The 20,196-nt window shown below is 39.9% G+C and overlaps 1 protein-coding gene across 1 annotated transcript in view; it reads left to right on the forward strand.

Moving 5' to 3' along the window:
- The window catches only part of GDPD3 (glycerophosphodiester phosphodiesterase domain containing 3), a 318,837-nt gene that overhangs the window by 252,943 nt on the left and 45,698 nt on the right, over window positions 1-20,196 (forward strand). The window contains exon 8 of the mRNA XM_044086278.1: window positions 12,439-12,498. Within this exon, the coding sequence (XP_043942213.1) occupies window positions 12,439-12,498 (60 nt within the window). The remainder of the gene's footprint in view (window positions 1-12,438; window positions 12,499-20,196) is intronic.

Genomic DNA, 20,196 nt, shown 5'->3' on the forward strand with positions numbered 1-20,196 from the left:
ACCTAATACATCCATAATCTGTGTAATGTACCACCTCATACCTAATACATCCATAATCTGTGTAATGTACCACCTCATACCTAATACATCCATAATCTGTGTAATGTACCACCTCATACCTAATACATCCCTAATCTGTGTAATGTACCACCTCATACCTAATACATCCCTAATCTGTGTAATGTACCACCTCATACCTAATACATCCCTAATCTGTGTAATGTACCACCTCATACCTAATACATCCATAATCTGTGTAATGTACCACCTCATACCTAATACATCCCTAATCTGTGTAATGTACCACCTCATACCTAATACATCCCTAATCTGTGTAATGTACCACCTCATACCTAATACATCCATAATCTGTGTAATGTACCACCTCATACCTAATACACCCATAATCTGTGTAATGTGCCACCTCAAACCTAATACATCCATAATCTGTGTAATGTACCACCTCATACCTAATACATCCCTAATCTGTGTAATGTACCACCTCATACCTAATACATCCATAATCTGTGTAATGTGCCACCTCATACCTAATACATCCCTAATCTGTGTAATGTACCACCTCATACCTAATACATCCATAATCTGTGTAATGTGCCACCTCATACCTAATACATCCCTAATCTGTGTAATGTACCACCTCATACCTAATACATCCATAATCTGTGTAATGTGCCACCTCATACCTAATACATCCATAATCTGTGTAATGTGCCACCTCATACCTAATACATCCCTAATCTGTGTAATGTACCACCTCATACCTAATACATCCCTAATCTGTGTAATGTACCACCTCATACCTAATACATCCATAATCTGTGTAATGTACCACCTCATACCTAATACATCCATAATCTCTTTAATGTACCACCTCATACCTAATACACCCATAATCTGTGTAATGTGCCACCTCAAACCTAATACATCCATAATCTGTGTAATGTACCACCTTATACCTAATACATCCATAATCTGTGTAATGTGCCACCTCATACCTAATACATCCATAATCTGTGTAATGTACCACCTCATACCTAATACATCCATAATCTCTTTAATGTACCACCTCATACCTAATACATCCATAATCTCTTTAATGTACCACCTCATACCTAATACATCCCTAATCTGTGTAATGTACCACCTCATACCTAATACATCCATAATCTGTGTAATGTACCACCTCATACCTAATACATCCATAATCTGTGTAATGTACCACCTCATACCTAATACATCCCTAATCTGTGTAATGTACCACCTCATACCTAATACATCCATAATCTGTGTAATGTACCACCTCATACCTAATACATCCCTAATCTATGTAATGTACCACCTCATACCTAATACATCCATAATCTGTGTAATGTACCACCTCATACCTAATACATCCATAATCTGTGTAATGTACCACCTCATACCTAATACATCCCTAATCTGTGTAATGTACCACCTCATACCTAATACATCCATAATCTGTGTAATGTACCACCTCATACCTAATACATCCCTAATCTGTGTAATGTACCACCTCATACCTAATACATCCATAATCTGTGTAATGTACCACCTCATACCTAATACATCCATAATCTGTGTAATGTACCACTTCATACCTAATACATCCCTAATCTGTGTAATGTACCACCTCATACCTAATACATCCCTAATCTGTGTAATGTACCACCTTATACCTAATACATCCATAATCTGTGTAATGTACCACTTCATACCTAATACATCCCTAATCTGTGTAATGTACCACCTCATACCTAATACATCCCTAATCTGTGTAATGTACCACCTCATACCTAATACATCCATAATCTGTGTAATGTACCACCTCATACCTAATACATCCCTAATCTGTGTAATGTACCACCTCATACCTAATACATCCATAATCTGTGTAATGTACCACCTCATACCTAATACATCCCTAATCTGTGTAATGTACCACCTCATACCTAATACATCCATAATCTGTGTAATGTGCCACCTCATACCTAATACATCCCTAATCTGTGTAATGTACCACCTCATACCTAATACATCCATAATCTGTGTAATGTGCCACCTCATACCTAATACATCCATAATCTGTGTAATGTGCCACCTCATACCTAATACATCCCTAATCTGTGTAATGTACCACCTCATACCTAATACATCCCTAATCTGTGTAATGTACCACCTCATACCTAATACATCCATAATCTGTGTAATGTACCACCTCATACCTAATACATCCATAATCTCTTTAATGTACCACCTCATACCTAATACACCCATAATCTGTGTAATGTGCCACCTCAAACCTAATACATCCATAATCTGTGTAATGTACCACCTTATACCTAATACATCCATAATCTGTGTAATGTGCCACCTCATACCTAATACATCCATAATCTGTGTAATGTACCACCTCATACCTAATACATCCATAATCTCTTTAATGTACCACCTCATACCTAATACATCCCTAATCTGTGTAATGTACCACCTCATACCTAATACATCCATAATCTGTGTAATGTACCACCTCATACCTAATACATCCATAATCTGTGTAATGTACCACCTCATACCTAATACATCCCTAATCTGTGTAATGTACCACCTCATACCTAATACATCCATAATCTGTGTAATGTACCACCTCATACCTAATACATCCCTAATCTATGTAATGTACCACCTCATACCTAATACATCCATAATCTGTGTAATGTACCACCTCATACCTAATACATCCCTAATCTGTGTAATGTACCACCTCATACCTAATACATCCATAATCTGTGTAATGTACCACCTCATACCTAATACATCCCTAATCTGTGTAATGTACCACCTCATACCTAATACATCCATAATCTGTGTAATGTACCACCTCATACCTAATACATCCATAATCTGTGTAATGTACCACCTCATACCTAATACATCCATAATCTGTGTAATGTACCACTTCATACCTAATACATCCCTAATCTGTGTAATGTACCACCTCATACCTAATACATCCCTAATCTGTGTAATGTACCACCTTATACCTAATACATCCATAATCTGTGTAATGTACCACTTCATACCTAATACATCCCTAATCTGTGTAATGTACCACCTCATACCTAATACATCCCTAATCTGTGTAATGTACCACCTCATACCTAATACATCCATAATCTGTGTAATGTACCACCTCATACCTAATACATCCCTAATCTGTGTAATGTACCACCTCATACCTAATACATCCATAATCTGTGTAATGTACCACCTCATACCTAATACATCCCTAATCTGTGTAATGTACCACCTCATACCTAATACATCCATAATCTGTGTAATGTACCACCTCATACCTAATACATCCATAATCTGTGTAATGTACCACCTCATACCTAATACATCCCTAATCTGTGTAATGTACCACCTCATACCTAATACATCTATAATCTGTGAAATGTATCACTTCATACCTAATACTTTCATAATCTGTGTAATGTACCACCTCATACCTAATACATCCATAATCTGTGTAATGTACCACTTCATACCTAATACATCCATAATCTGTGTAATGTACCACCTCATACCTAATACATCCATAATCTCTTTAATGTACCACCTCATACCTAATACATCCCTAATCTGTGTAATGTACCACCTCATACCTAATACATCCCTAATCTGTTTAATGTACCACCTCATACCTAATACATCCATAATCTGTGTAATGTACCACCTCATACCTAATACATCTATAATCTGTGAAATGTATCACTTCATACCTAATACTTTCATAATCTGTGTAATGTACCACCTCATACCTAATACATCCATAATCTGTGTAATGCAGTGAGCCTGTCTGCAGATGGCACAATTGTGAGGTAATAGTAATAGATAAGTCCACAGGTATATTAAAACGTATGCAGGATGCTTAGTCAGGAATGCACGGGGCATTATCCTGGGATCTGTCTGCTTCAGTCTTTTCTTCATCTTCTACACCTTTTTAGCTTACACTGTTGTGTAGGTGAATACGCAGTCTAGTCACCATCATCAGCAACAAAATTCATTCACTTTCTTTATTTTATGCTGAAATTACAGTAGAATTCACCTTTTTCGTGCTTTCAAATATCTACAAACACGGATGTAACCGTAAAACACGCTTTCAGTTTAGCAACAAACTTAATGTAACTCATCTATATTTGCTACTGTATAATTGCATCTCATAGGAGCAATTTATCTTGCGTCACTGTGCAAGTGGATTCTGTCAAGTAGGCCAATCTAGGAAAACAAGATAAACATCAAAATAATATAACATTTTTAAGCTGATTAAGAGATAAGATCTATATTAAAAATATAGGCAGTTTGCAAGAAACCCTGAAGACTAGAGACTTTTTCTGTTGTCCTTAATTCAGTAAGAAACATTCTGATAAAATTCAAGGAGGGATTTAGGGAGTAAAATAAGGTTAATGCTCTGGTAGTAATTAAAGTTGTAAAATATGCTAATGTACAGTAATCACATTTAAACTTAATCTGAAAAATGGTAAATTGTGAGCAGAACAGTTTTCGCTCCATAAAGATGAAAGCTGGAACCTTAGTGTAAATTACAGTGCTGTGTATGTCTGTGTTCTAATAAGATTAACTTAATCACTGTATGATGTCCAATAAACATGAATTACAAGTAAAAAATCTAAGTAAATTATAACCATACTGCCCAGTTAGAAAATAAATGTCTGATATCTTTACCGTAGAAAAAATAAAGCAAGGCTATGTATTGGAATTTGTGTTTATTTTAATAAGTTATAATATAGATAATAATTGGTTTTAGGATATGTAAGTAGCTTTCAGGAAAAAGGAATGTTATCATTGTAGTGTAAATATTTTTTTACTTGAATTTATCAATATGTAGTATTGACTATAGTTGTTAATTTGATGTTGTCTGACATTTGTTGAATTGTTGAAAATTGTTTTAATTAAGAACGTTTTACATAAAACATAAATAATTTGGCAAAAATGTTACTAGATAGGGTGTCAGTATGTTTTTCCACATCAATATTTTCTTGGAAATCACTTGCCCACTCCACTTAGAGCAAAAACTGTGATTGAGATCATTCAGCAGTGATTTAAGGAGTTTCTTTTTTCCCCACTGCTGTGCAACTTTAAACTGGTATATATAAGTTTAAGGAATGTTGGATGCACGAGGGACATCCAAAAAAAAAACTATTGATTTGTGTTAGTGAAATGAATATCTTTCTCTTCTGTTGAATGGTTATGTCCGTTCACATGGCCAATCAAGTTTTGATCTTGTATAGTGGAAGTACATTAAAAAAGTTTTTCTGGAAACACTATACTTAAAAAGCAACTGAAAGAACCCATAGTGTATAACACCACGTACTCCACATAAATCAATACATTTCCTCAGGGTTTAACATCGGATATTGTGAGTCAGTAAGTTAAAATCAAGTCAGCATAATGTGCTGCTGGGGAAATAAATCTTGAGTTTGATGATGAAGACTGCAATGTTGTGCACCATGTAAATCGAATACAAATCAAGTTAGTATTTGGGATGGCTAGTTTAGTTAAAACAGAAGAAGAGCAAGGCCTTTGGGTGCTGAAAGACGCAAGAGCAAAGGAGTCTACTACTGAGGTCAGGAAGACAATGGGAATGGCAAAGATGAAGTTTTTGTATATCATTCAAGGAATGGGCTCTAGTGATACTTGGGTTGTACGTGTGAAAAGATTATTAGGATTATCAAGGGTTCAAAGACAAGTATCCATAGGACATGCAGAGTGAGGGGAGACCGAATTCCATGAATAATACATACAGAGTCTGAGGATAGAAAGGACAGAAGAGGAACAATCTGCTTCCTGGAATCCTGAGGAAGGCATGCTTGATGGTGCTTAAGGGGGGATATAATTTATAGATTGTAGTGACATGACCTTTGTCTGAGAAACAGAGAAATGTCTTCACTAAGAGAGTGTTAGACTCATTGGTGATGGGATTTACTTCCGGAAAGATAGTCAAGAAGTGGTAGGATAGGTAACAGGCAGGACTGAAGGTCTGCAGAGTAAATGCTTGGGGAAATTTATGATCAAGACAGACCTTCCATTAACTACACTTCATGTGTGAATGGTTAAAGAGATGTCAACACCTCTGCTACTTTCTTTGCACTGGAGGTACCCAGATCCTTATGCATCTCAGCATAACAGTGGCACTCTTCATTGTCACAATGCCAGTGTGACAGCACCCACAACATCTGTAAAAACCTGACATGTTGTGCTCCTGAGTGTTCAATGGGAATGTGACATAATGCTACAAGTCACAGGTAGGTGGTACTGCCTAAGAGTGAACCACTGGAGAAAAGGGAGCATCTCTGAGCAGCATGACAATATATATGCATGGGGGTGTGACTTTCTGGCACCCCAGGTGTGGGAAAGGACTTTAGACTAGTAACTAGAGGGTTCTTTGGCAACCTGTTCAGAGATATTTAATTTATTCAAAACATTTATCAGCTACTGTGAGTTTGTGCAGCCTTAGAATTGCTTATATTAAGTATCCTGCATGACTGTGTGTGTGTGTGTGTGTGTGTGTGTGTGTGTGTGTGTGTGTGTGTGTGTGTGTGTGTGTGTGTGTGTGTGTGTATGTGTGTGTTTGTGGGGGGGGGGTAGCTCCCACTAGATTTTTCTGTTGCTATATTGGATCTCAAGTTAATGTACCAAAACTGTGAGATCTTTAGGTGTCATCTATAAGAAGATGTGGGGTACTGAAGTTTTGCAGGGGGAGTTCATTCTCCAAACAGGGCCTGTAGGCCTTTGTATTTTCCATTACTACCCCTATTGAATAAAGATAACAGCTCTGTAAAATGTATAATGAATGAATGACATCACTGACATCTGTTATTGCTTTCTTTTTGGTTGCCAGCTTCAGGAGAAACATATTTAGTTGCTGGAAGCTATGGCCTTCTTAGCTGTTGTTCATTCATATCATGTAGTCTGCACTGCTGTTACAACATTGGTTTTCATGAGCCCGCAGTCATTCGGTTCTTACACTCCACTTTAATCCCATCACATTCATGAATACACAGAACTTTGCACTGTCATATTCCAGTAGTTTAGCCTGTTATTTATGCTACATCATTACATATGCCTACGGTGTTTTGAAACTGTCACATTCCTCAGGTCTGCAGTCAGCTGTTACACCATTAGATTCCATGTCCCCACTGTAAGCTAGTGACCTATCGCATTACTCATGCCACAGTCAGCTGATGCATCATTTCATTCTGTATGACCTCTGCTATGTGTTGCACAGACCTACACTTCTCAGTGATGCATCAGATTTCAAAAGCCCCTGTAGCTTGTACTTACACCACTGCAGTCTATAATAGTTAGTGGTTATGTGATCACCTTACACGACACACACTATTAAGCTGTTACATTCTGCAGCCCAACTGTTATACCTGCACATTCCCTTCCTTCCAGTTCTCCTAATCAGGGCTGTGGTGACACCAGACCAAACAAGGCAAACCAAACTCTTCTTTCTCATTCTGCATCAAATCTGCTTAATTTAATGTTTTTTTTCATCTAAAGTGTTGAAGAAATTACTTGAAAAAAATATGCCAACAGTGTAGTGAAAGTCAAACACACCACACTCCCCATGCACAAAGCTTTATTTATTTTTATTTTACACACAAGAGAACTGGAACACTAAGACTTTTTTTCAGTCATAACCTAGTGTGTTCACCGCAGCACCTCTGTACTTAATGTAACATACTTTAGTGCTGTGCAAACCTGAGCAAAGTGAACAACTTTTAACAAAATGGTGCAGTGATTAAAAACAAGTAGAAATTTCCCCTACCTGCCTCTGTCAGCCACTGGCTGCAGCATATCCTCAGTAATCCTTAAGCATTCCGGCCATTTAATGGATATAATTCTACCAAGGTGTCATGCATCTGCCCTGGGTCTTCCTCCCAGTGGAGCATGACCAGAACAGTTCTAACAGGAGCCATCCAGGGGGCATAATTATAACAGGCTGGAACCATCTCACCTGGGTCCATTTGACAAGAAGGAGCAGAGACGCTGCTTTGAGGCTTAACAGGTCATGAAGCACCTCAGTCTTTCAGGAAGGGTAAGCTCAACAATTCTGCTAAGGGACATTACTTCCTCCACTTGTAACTGGCATCTTATTAATATGATCACTGTCCAGAGATCTTGAACATTAGGAGGCTGTGGATTTTAGATAGGTCAGTAAACAGAGAGTGTTGTCCAAGCACTCAATATTCTTCTTCACATTCTCAGATCAACTCAGTACCTGTGGGATGGTATCTGCTGCCAAGAGTCACCTGTCAATCTTCTGCTCCACACTGCTATCTTTAACAGGACCCCAGGGTACATAAACCTGTCTGTGAAAGGAAGTTCATCATCTACCTGACGAGAAATATTCACCATTACCTTAGAGTTATAGGTATTAATTCTCATCTCAGCTACTTCACCCTCACAGGTGAGCTACTCACATGCAATATTGGTGGTCATGGTGAAATGGGGTTTGATCGCAGTGACTAGCATTATAATGGGAATTAATTCTCGTTTTAATTGAAAAAAAGTCGGTTTTGAGAGAGAAACTACAGAGCTGTGTAAATAAGGAACTTTTCATTTAGCTATAAGATTGTATGATCTCAGATCTGGCTTGCAGGGGTGTTTCTAAGAGCTTGAGGGGGTTTCACCCTGCAAAAATACATCTTTAAAATTATTGCTAAAGTTAGTGCTGTACATTGATGATTTGTTTCCTTTTATAATCTGGTTCACTGCAATTCCATTGAGATTAAAAGGACAATATCTTCTGCAGACAACTGAGATGCCACCTCTAGGTCCTCAAACCATACTCCTTCCTAACCTCATCTGTGTCTTTATAGTCTCTCCATGAAAATTATCACCAACAATGGTGTCAGGACTTACCCGTAGCAGACCCTGGAATCCATCTGAAATTAAGCTGGATTAATGTCATGATTATGGGCACAACTTTGAATGCATTGATAAAGGGACTGGATACCATGCAGCTGTGGCCTAGTAAATGGTGTTACCCTATAATCCTGTGGAACTCCACCCCCCCCCCCCCAGTACAGGCAAGGAGAGTCAGTCATAACCCTTCTTCAAGTCAGCAAAATGAATGTATACTGACTAGCAAACTGCCATGAACCTTCCTGAAACTGCAATAAGGTAAAGAGGTGATCCATTGTTCCATTATCTAGGAAATGCCAGTATTGCTATTCTAGCATCTAAGGTTTACCTATCAGTTTTCTATGTAAGCTGAGAGATGTGATTCCTCTACAGTATAGTGCTCTTCATCATCTCTAGTAGGAACACGTCCATACCTTCACCCTTACCACTGTAGCGGCCTTTAAGCACTGTAACTTCAGCTGTAGTAATGAATCCCAGCCCACTGATAAGAATTTGTACCTGCATGGTTAAGGAGTTCTTCAGTGTCAACCTCTCCAACAGTGGTCAGCTGTCCATACCTGTTTAGCACAATCTCAGTAAGACCGCACACTGCCCTCCTGAGGCACTGAATATTTTGCCAGAACATACCTGAGGCCAGCCAGTAGTCTTTCTACAAGGCCTGTCTGAGCTCCTCCTATGCCCAAGTTTTCACTTCTGTAACCAATGCTGCTGTAGCCTTTTTGACTGCCTAGCATCTGTAGTGTGAAAAAGGACAGCCCATATGAACATTAACTTGAAGACCACTTTTTAAAATCTTATACTTCTTATGCACAATGCTTGGTCATATGGTTACTGCCACTGTGACAGATATCATCCACCCAGTGGCCGAAACTCCTTGTTCCCGTCCTTGTTATTGAGATTTTTGAACATTGTCCATTTGGACTCTATTACCTCAGCTTTGGGGATGGAGAAATTGAACTCAGATCACACAAAGGAATCTCCATTAGACATTGCTAAAGATATTCACCAAGTGGTAATCAGTTGAAAACTGTGTTGTTCTTTTTAACTGAATGTCCAGAACATATGGCCTCAGGTCTGTTGAAATGACTGCATAGTTGATTGGCCCAGATGCCCTTACAAACCTCCTTATGTTTAGGTAAACTGTTATGGACATGTTGCAGAGCATGCAGGACTTGAATAACAGTCAATTAGAAATGCATCACTTGTGCTCAGATCCAGGAGTTATTTCCTCTCACTCACACCCCTCCAGGTATCTTTGTCTTTAAGTTAGGTTATGGAGTTAGTAAGTGGTACTTTCTCAAGCACCTCACTCAATGTTTCCAAGAGAGTTGAGTATATTACTGTCTGGTGTATAAGCACAAACAAATTTCAGAGTTGTCATCTATAAATAGCAGCTACACTGAGGCAACTGTTTTGTTATTAAAAAAATAATAATGCATGGTCCTCAGCGGGAGACTTATGAATATCCCAACACCTGTCCAAAGGCAACAGCCTTCTGTGGGTAGGAAACTCACAGTGGATGAAACACCTCCTACCACTTGAAGACCTGTTTCAAAAGCCACACTACATATAAAGGTGAATCTGGCTTTGTCTGCCTGGAACTTTTGTGATTTGGGCACTAGATTGTACTCCTTATCTCTGTGTGCATGTGTGGGTGAGCCTTCCTTGAAGGTTGGGCACCAGGCTGGCAACTCGACACTGTAAAAATTCACTGCCAATCATTAATGGACCGGAGTTCTGCCGTGGCGGCCCTGTTAGATATTATGAATTTAAGGCTAAAATTAATTCTGTTGTAAATATGCTGAAAGAAAAAGCTTGCTTAAATGCAGAAACAGAGTTTAGTAATATGTGATCAGCATTCATACTAAATGACCATGGTTTGGAAAATAAGGAACCTGCTGAATGGACATTTTTCCCTTACAGACTTAAAAACAGGATGTATGCAAGAGTAAAAATGCAAAATCTGCTTTTAAAGAATGGGCAATGACACTGTGACAATGTGTTTCCTCAAAAATATGTTTTTCTGCATGGAAAACAGGACATGTTTATCAGCATTGGCAAAAGAACAGATGTTCTTATACAAAGATCCAAATAGAATACAGGATGTTCACACTGTCAGAAAAACTGGTCTCTTACAAGACATTGTTAAACAAGGAAGCTTAAAAATAATATTATCAAGTCAGCAGTTTGCATCACCATCTGCAACAATTAGTATTGTTTCTATAGGATGAGCAATTCTCCAAAATAGAATATCAAGAGGAAATGTATATGTTTATGCATGACTAAAATTGTATATAAAGAGCTGTATGAATCCAGTTATGTTAGAGGTATGGTAGGGACTCATTTGTCCTGAGGTAAATGTTATATCTCTCACATCATCTGTACTATATGAGAAGTAAAGTTGGAACAGTGCTTTAAGCTGCAAAGTTAGTCCGTTTGGTTTATTATAAAAAGTTATTTGTTACTGCTCTAAAGTTGATGCTGCAAAGTATATTCTCTCATCAGTGTATATTCTGCAAGTTTCTGTATGCAACAGACTGTGAATGCAAATATAACCAGACTTTGAATTTTAGCAGAATCCAGCCAGCAAGACTGAGTGTCTTAAGAAGACTTCAAATCCATCACAGTAAGCAGTAAGCAGCACTATATAATTTTTCAGACCCCTAACCGGAAAAAGCCAAAAGATCTGCCAGTAAGATGATATTACACCTACTTAAAGACAGTTTCCACTGCCAGAGTCAATGCTGCATGAATCAGTCCTTGCTGGCTTAGGCCTTTCTTCCATCCATCTATCAGCACACTTGATCCTCCACCCCTGACCTTGTAGCTGGTGATCCCAGAAGATGGTACCACGTAATATGGGTGGGAGTGGGGGGTTCATAAAGCTTTAGTCCTGCAGGATCCTTTCACTTTTAATTAGGATTATACTTGGGGTCACTTTTGTTTAACATTTTTTGATCCGCTCTTACCCCAGACTTGTTTGCCAAGGGAGACCCTACCTGGACCATAAGCAAAGGTGACACCACATAGACTGGTAAGGTAAGTCACAGACCACTCTCATAGACCTGCATAAGTGACAAGTTTATAACCTTCCCAGTAATAAGGTTTATGGACCATCACTGGAAGAAGATAAGATTAACAGACAGCTTGATTAAAAATTACAGAAAAACATCAAAAATGAATTTTTATTGCAAAAAGCATAGAGCACTATAACACATGATTCAGATAAGTTTTGTAGTGACAGATTAAGTATACCCCATATCTTGTCATTCTAACATTTTTTGTTGGAGTTGGAGGGTGAATTTCTGAAACTTATTCTTGTTTCTTTCTACACTCAAAGTGTGTAGCACTTTTATTTATTGATTTATTAATTGATTATTATTTTACTGCATCTCCGAAGCACAGCTTTTAGCCCAGTTATGCATATGTTTTTTTTCCCAACAGGACATATGATCCACCACCTGGACTGATGAGGAACAAGCTGGTCATGAAATTAGTACAGAAGTAAGTACATATACTGCTGGTAATGTGATAATGTCTGACAGCGTTCAATGTCTCTTAGTCGGCTATTAGTCAGAGGAACCGTGTTGACAACAGAACAGGCATAGATTCCTCAGATGGGAGGGTACAGGAAATATAAAATGACTCTGGCAGCATCTGTGGATGCTGCTACCAGAGTGGTATAGAATTAAACAGGCTGCTCTTCAGATAGAGAATTCATAAGTCAAGCAAATTGTTGTGCATATTGTCTGTATAGTGTATATGAATGTGCCTGTGTGAGCAAAAGAGATGTCAACACATATGTGCACTTGTGTGTTGTGTGTGTCTGTTCATCAGTTACTGTAATTAAATGATTTGTGTTCTATGAAAGAAATTTCCTTTCACTAGTCCTGAAACATATTTGTTCATATTTACTTTTCTCCGTCAGTGAATTGCATTTTTCGTACAGATAACAGGAAGCATATAGACTGATCTGCAATGTGATTGGCTGTAGCCCAGCCAATGAAGCATTATGATCATCTGATAACCTTCTCACTTCCTTTCCCTCCTCCACTCCTGGCTACTTTGAAATGTGAGTAATGAAATTTTGCCATTTTGCCTTCCACCTCCTGTTACTTCCCATATGGGGCAATTTAGCTACAGATTTTCCTTCCTTCCTTCCTTCTTTCCTTCCTGTCATTATGTCTGCAAGCAGGAGTGGCAGACATTCAATTCAACTCAGCTTTTATTATACTGTTTAACAAAGCACTTTAAATGTATAAGGACTTCAGTATTTAAATATAGAGTTGAGAATAAACTTCTAACAAATTTTAAATGCGGTTTCTTTGAAGCCTTTTTTGCCTTTTTTTCCTCACTGTTTCTCCTGTTGTATCCACAGGATGGATATATGATGACAGATTTGGGGAGGGAAGGGGGATTTTTGTAGAATATCCTGGTGTATTTGTTACCTGTGCAGGTGTAGGTGATGTAACCTGGCATGGTGTCACACCATATGCAGGCTGATGTAGTGGCACATAGATCCAGGTGGTCTGGCCTTGCACCTTCTCTGGTGCTTGATATGGCACTGGGGTTACTAAGCAGGAGCAGCCGATGTAACCTGGCATGGTGCCACACCATATGCAGCCTGAGGTAGTGGTACATAGATCCAAGTGTTCTGGCCTTGCACCTTCCCTGGTGCTTAATGTGGTTTTCGGGTTACTAACCATGAGTAGGTGATGTAACCTGGCATGGTATCACACCATATGCAGCCTGAGATAGTGGTACGTAGATCCAGGTGTTCTGGCCTTGTACCTCCCCTGGTGCTTGATGTGGTTCTCAGGTTACGAACCATGAGTAGGTGATGTAACCTGGCATGGTATCACACCATATGCAGCCTGATGTAGTGGTACGTAGATCCAGGTGTTCTGGCCTTGCACCTTCCCTGGTGCTTGATGTGGTTCTAGGGTTACTAAACAGGAGCAGGTGATGTAACCTGGCATGGTGTCACACCATATGCAGCATGAGGTAATGCTACAGACAGACCATGATGCTTTGCCAGAGATGGCCTGCACCTGTCGCCCTTGGGATTCCGGATACTGGCTAAGGCTCTTGCCACCCCTATAGTGCCTTTTGTAGGCAAGGGTCAAATGACAAATTCACCAATGTAACAGGTACAAGCAAGCAAAATCTGAGGGTAATGCTACTCAATGCTAGAAGTCTGAACCTCGAAATGCATTCACTCGAGGCACTTCTTAAAATGGAGAACATCAACATCTGTGCAGTGACAGAGACCTGGTTCAAGACTCCAGAGAGCACCCCTGCATTATCAGGCTATAATTCATACCACATCTTTCGGCCACCTAACCTTGACTGAAACACTAAAGGCAGAGGCCTGTCCATATTCATTAAGGATATCCACCCTCCAGACTAGTTGCTCAGCATAATGCATCCGAGATTATCCAAGTGCAACTAACTCTGGGCAAGACCGCAATCTAAATTGTAACTTGCTATAGATCCCCCACCATGCCCCAGGATTCCCACTCCTCATTTCTTGATACACTGGAAAATATTAGGGTACAATCCAACACCCTAATAATGGGCAATTTCACCTACCCCACCATTAATTGGGAAAACTACTCATGTACCAACTCTTTTGCGCAACGTTTTCTATAATTCATAAATTCCAATGCCTTGGATCAACTTATCCACACCCCCCACCAGGGGCAGCAATATCCTAAACCTGGACATTACCAACATGGGTGACCAGTGTTCCACACCAAAGGTCAATTCCTTGTTGGTCAGATCTGACCACAAGCTAATCACCCTAGACATCCACACCCCCCCATTAGGGAAGCCACCATAAAAAGTTTCTCCAAAGCCAACTTCATGCTTCTTAAGACAGAAGTGGCAAACTTCACAACACCCATGCAGACGGACAATAGAGGTATAACTGCTGAATCCTACACAAATGCACTTTGTAAGCACTTACAAGAGTGCATGGATCATGCTATCCATAACAGAACCAAGATGCTATCCTCCAAAAAAGGAAGCCAATCTTGTCATCCCCTGCCATAAACAAACTCTACAACAGAAGAAAGAAACTGCTGCAAAAAAAGAGTAAAATCTCATGATTGGAGGAACACCCTGGTCAGCCTCAGTAAGAAGCTGAGATCCCTCACAAAATCCTCTAAAGCTAGTTACGAAAACAAAATCACCACTGATTCTAAAGACAACCACAAAGCATTCTATAGCTATGTCAAGAATCTCAATGGCAACACTCAGATCTGCTCTGAGTTACACCACAATAGCACTAAATGTACAGAACTAACTGATATTGCTGACATCCTGGCAGATAGGTTCAGTGCTAACTTTACCCCCCTCTCACCCCCTAAAGGGCCCATCTCTATACCGGAAGAATGCAAAGTTCCTGTAATCACGGCTGCACAGGTAAAAAAGACACTCTCCAAAGCCAAGAACATTGCATCCATGGGACCTGCCAACATCCCAGGCTGCGTTCTACATGAACTACAGAAGGAAGTGGCACCCCACCTAACCACCATGTTCAGTCATAGCCTCACCTCAGGCTTTGTGCCCACTGAATGGTGAACAGTGACAGTTATCCCACTCCACAAAGGGGGAGCCACCATGGACCCCAGGAACTACCGCTCCGTTAGCCTAATGAGCCTGGTCTCCAAGGCCATGGAATGTATCATCATGGAACTTATAAACAAAGACATTGGTAATCTCCAAATTCTGGACCCCACCCAGTTCAGGTTTGTAAAAGGCAGATCATGTCTCCTAAACCTGATAGACTTCTTTTGAAGCAGTCACCAAAGCCGTAGACGAGGCTAAGGTGGTTCACATAGCCTATCTAGATCTCACCAAGGCTTTTGACACCATCTCCCACTCTGGAATTATAGATAAACTCACTAAATTAGGTATAAATCCCTATGTCACAAGATGGGTTGCCAACTGGCTCACTGACAGAACCCACACTGTGAAAGTAGCAGACTCCAAATCTGACTTCAGACCAGTGACAAGTGGAGTACCACAGGGTTCAGTCCTGGGTCCTCTCCTGTTTGGTATCTACTTTTCTGAAGTACAGGCTAACACAGAGGGTCTTTGGCTAATGAAGTTCGCAGATTACTGCAAACTAGGAGCCATAATTGAAACTCCTAACAATGTGCACATCCTACAAAAGGGCCTCACTGAGACAGATGCCTGGTGTCAAAGTCATGGCCCCAAGCTCAATGCTAAAAAGTGCATTGTCATCCCCTTTGTTAAAAACTTTGTACCCATGAGCTACCACATAGGTGGTAGTCTACTTAACACCAAAAGTGTGATAAGAGACCGTGGGACACAGGTGGACAGTAGTCTCTCCTTTGATAATCACATTGCCACAGTAGTCAGGAAATCCTTCTACGTGGCACACCTCATCACAAAAGATTTCTCATGCAGGAAAAAAGAGGTAATTGTTCCCCTCTACTCATCACTCATTAGACCCATTATAGAGTACAACGCCTCTTTTGGTATATACCTCACAAGACATCTACAACAACTGGAAAGGCTGCAGAAATACCTCACAAAGAGGATTACTGGCCTCAAACAGATGCCCTACGCAGACCGTCTCAAAAAACTCCAGCTTTATTCCATTGCATATCGCCTACTCAGAGGCAATCTCTGCCTAACATACAAAGCTGTGTCAAACCCAGAGCTGTTGGACATGCTCCACTTAAAGAAATCCCACTTCCTCCGAGCGACACACTCTAGGGACCTAAACCTTGTCACCACAATAAACAGAACGTGCTGGATGGGTAGATTCCTGTCCAAGAGACTTCCCATACTCTGGACAAACCACCTGTCTATATCAAACAAAGCTCCTCATTAGCACTCTTCAAGAAAAATCTTGATGATTGGATGGGAAATAGGAAATTCAACACGGGGATCAACTCTGTAACTCTGCTCGACAGGGGCACAGGAAAATAATTTTCTTGGGTGGAGAAAGCCAGGGTACCTTTTTGGCTAGGCTTATATAGGCCCTAGGGCCAATAGCCTAGTACATACCTATGAACCTATAGATCCAGGTTGTGTGACCTTGCACCTTCTCTGATGCTTGATGTTGTACTGTGGTTACTAAGACACAACAGGGTGCGGATTATCACTTGTGCATGTAGCTTTTCTTTCAGTGAAAGTTTACAGGGGTAGCAAGGACAGGAGTTAGGACAGCAAGTACCATAAAGATATGAAGAACTGACTTAAGTGCTATGGAACTGCAAAGTGACATTGTGCTGCACTTCATGGATGGGGTAGGTAATCACTCTTTTTTTAATTTTGTATCACCACGCACCAACTGAAAAAAAGAATATAATGGTGATATCTAGCCTGTCAGAGTAGTAGGCAACAATATTACACTGTTTGTAAATCTAAGGATAGGTGGCCTTTTAAACACAACTGCTCACTGCCTGCAGTATTAACAGATAGCTTGCAGTATCCATCACAAACCCTGTCTGCAACAGAGTAATCCCATCTGCAGTTTATCTTGTGTGTGAGGCATTGTGAAGAAGTGTGGTAACTCTGTGTCATTTTTGCACTGATGTCTAGCAAATAGCACACAGGATTAAGGCCGTGAGCTTATGAACAGCTTCCTATGGTACAGGGTTTGATTTCTTTAGCCACCATTTGCCTACTGTATGATGTTGAGCAAGTCACTTAGAAAGACAGTGCTTTGGGAAAACTGAGCTAGGTTACTCAATAACCATATGCATAAAACTACCTATGATTATGTTGCCATCTACCTGACATTGGTACCATAAAATATCTTCTAGCATATTGCGCTTTATTATGTTTGGCCATGGTTTACTGTTCGGTTTTGTTTTATAATGATATTTATATAGATGATAAGAATTTTCTACAGGTTGTGGAACTGCTAACAAATGTTTTACTATACTTTGGAAAAGGGAAGGGTGGGTAAAGTGATACATTCTTTGCTGTTATTAGTCTGGAAAACAGTTATCAAATATACAGACTGGACTGGACTGTGAGCACATTAGTCCTATTTCTGTTGGCAGCGTAAGTAAAATTATCATTGTCAATGTACAGAAAGAGTAACTGTATTAAGATCTTCTCTTAGCGCCTTGAGATGGGCTGCAGTGGAATTAGATGTGGGGTGACTCGAGGCAGAGGCCACAATCAAAATCTAGACAAAGTGCTCATGATTTGTGGCCAGGGATGTGTCACATGCTGATGTCTTTATTTGGTCACATCCTCCTACATTAAAAAGTCTGCCATAAAGACAGACATGATTTAACAAATGAAAGCAAAACTGTCTGTTCATTTACACCCATGGAACTCCCCACTATATCATAAAAAGCACCTTTCCTCCTGGCTGCAATTTGTGTGTCTTACTGGTTTCGATTTGACCTGATCTAGGTGGGGGTATCATAGATTCAGCTGTAACAGAGTTATGGGAAGAAGGTATAAGACTGTTACAAGTCCTTCTAGAAAAACTTCAGCCAGATCCATCCATCCATCCACAACCTCTTTTTTCTGGTTTTCCACATAGAGTCAGAGTGTCACATTAGCTATGACAATGATCTAGTGTCATGATCACACCGCTGGGTGGCTACCGTTGCCTGTCCTGATAAAACAGCACATCAGAAAAAAAGACGAGTATGTCATGAGTTCTTATTGCTTGCATTTGTATATTGCACTTTACATACAAAATTTCTTCTACTTTTGGCTCTCTCTTTTTAGCTAAATGCTCACCCAGTTTGCTATGCATTTAGTTGTCGTATCCATCTTCTAGTGGAATAGAATGTTAACAGCAAATAGGAAACATAATCCTTTTTTTTTACCTGATGGCCACGGGGAGCCTTAACCTGAACCTAACTGGAATGTAGTAGTAGAGTACTAAGGAAAAGGAGTTCTCAGGTAAAAAAATGGCAAAAATGTTATCGGTATTGAGAGAGAGAGAGAGATGACGGAACTTTCTGCACTTTGAATATATAGACTGGGGAACAAGCTACTTAGTAACAGTGATTCAAACGTGGCAATGAATAATTAAGTCTTGGTCCACCTTATTCAGTTTTAAAGATCTGTGGTATGACCTCCACACACACACGCACGCACCCCACACGCATATGCACACGCACGCACAACCACGCGCGCGCACCCGCACACGCACGCGCACCCGCACGCACACCCGTACACGCACACCAGGTTCTTTTTTAAGGTTAATTTCACATTCTCATTATTTAATAAAAAAAGACGCTCTTTTTGTAGTCAGCCATGACACTACCCTGCACTTGAATATTTACACCTTACTAATTCCCATCTTCTTTCCTGTAAACTGTGATTTTGTGTTTTTCTGTCATGTTTCCCCTCTTCCTTCTATGCTGTAGTGGGCACACTTGAAGCTTCTGTAGCTTGGTCAGCCTCTTGTACCCTCCCCTGTCCTGTCTGTAGCACTGTTGTATCCCTGACATTGTATGGTCAGTAGAAGTCTGCAGTAATGGAGGTGTGGTCAGACCAGGGTCGTGTATAGCAGGAACATGACTTCTGCATTTTCTGACTCATTTCCTCTGGGTATGCTCCATAGTCTCTTTCCTGCTGGCATCATACAGTATGGTTTGTTTATGGCTTAGGGGTAATATCAAAGCTTCTTTTCTACATAACTCTTTCCAGTTCTTGCATCTTGAGTTATACTGGACTCTTTTGCTTTAACAGAGTGCAATATACTGCACTGGTTGGTGTTGAATTACAGTATCCATACCACTTTCAAGTCTCTTTGCATCTTTGTTTAATGATTAATTATGTTTGTTTACCCTGTCAGGGTATGAGTATTTATTGTGTCATCTGCAAGCAGACTGATTTGTAGTCTAATGGTCACTGCTTACATCTGACACAAGTGCGGAGAACATCAGTTTCAAGAATGAATGGTCACCTCACTAATTTCACAGTTTCTTCTTTCCCATTACCCTCTGTGCCACTCCAGCCCTTCAACCAGACTCCACTTCTTTGCCTTCTCTAACAATCAAACATACAGGTTTGAAGACTACTGAAATCCAGGTACAGCTCACAGGCTGAGGAACATTTGTCTGTTTCTAGTTTTAGTTGGTCATAGAAATAGATTTTTCAGGTCAATTTGCCATGAATTGCCTTTGGTAAAACTATGCAGGTGTTTATTCCCCAAGGCATTCTATTACAGGATGAATATTAATCTTG

Source organism: Protopterus annectens, chromosome 10.part0, assembly GCF_019279795.1.
Source record: "Protopterus annectens isolate FY-2018-M chromosome 10.part0, PAN1.0, whole genome shotgun sequence".
In the NCBI taxonomy this organism is placed as follows: Eukaryota; Metazoa; Chordata; order Ceratodontiformes; family Protopteridae; genus Protopterus; species Protopterus annectens.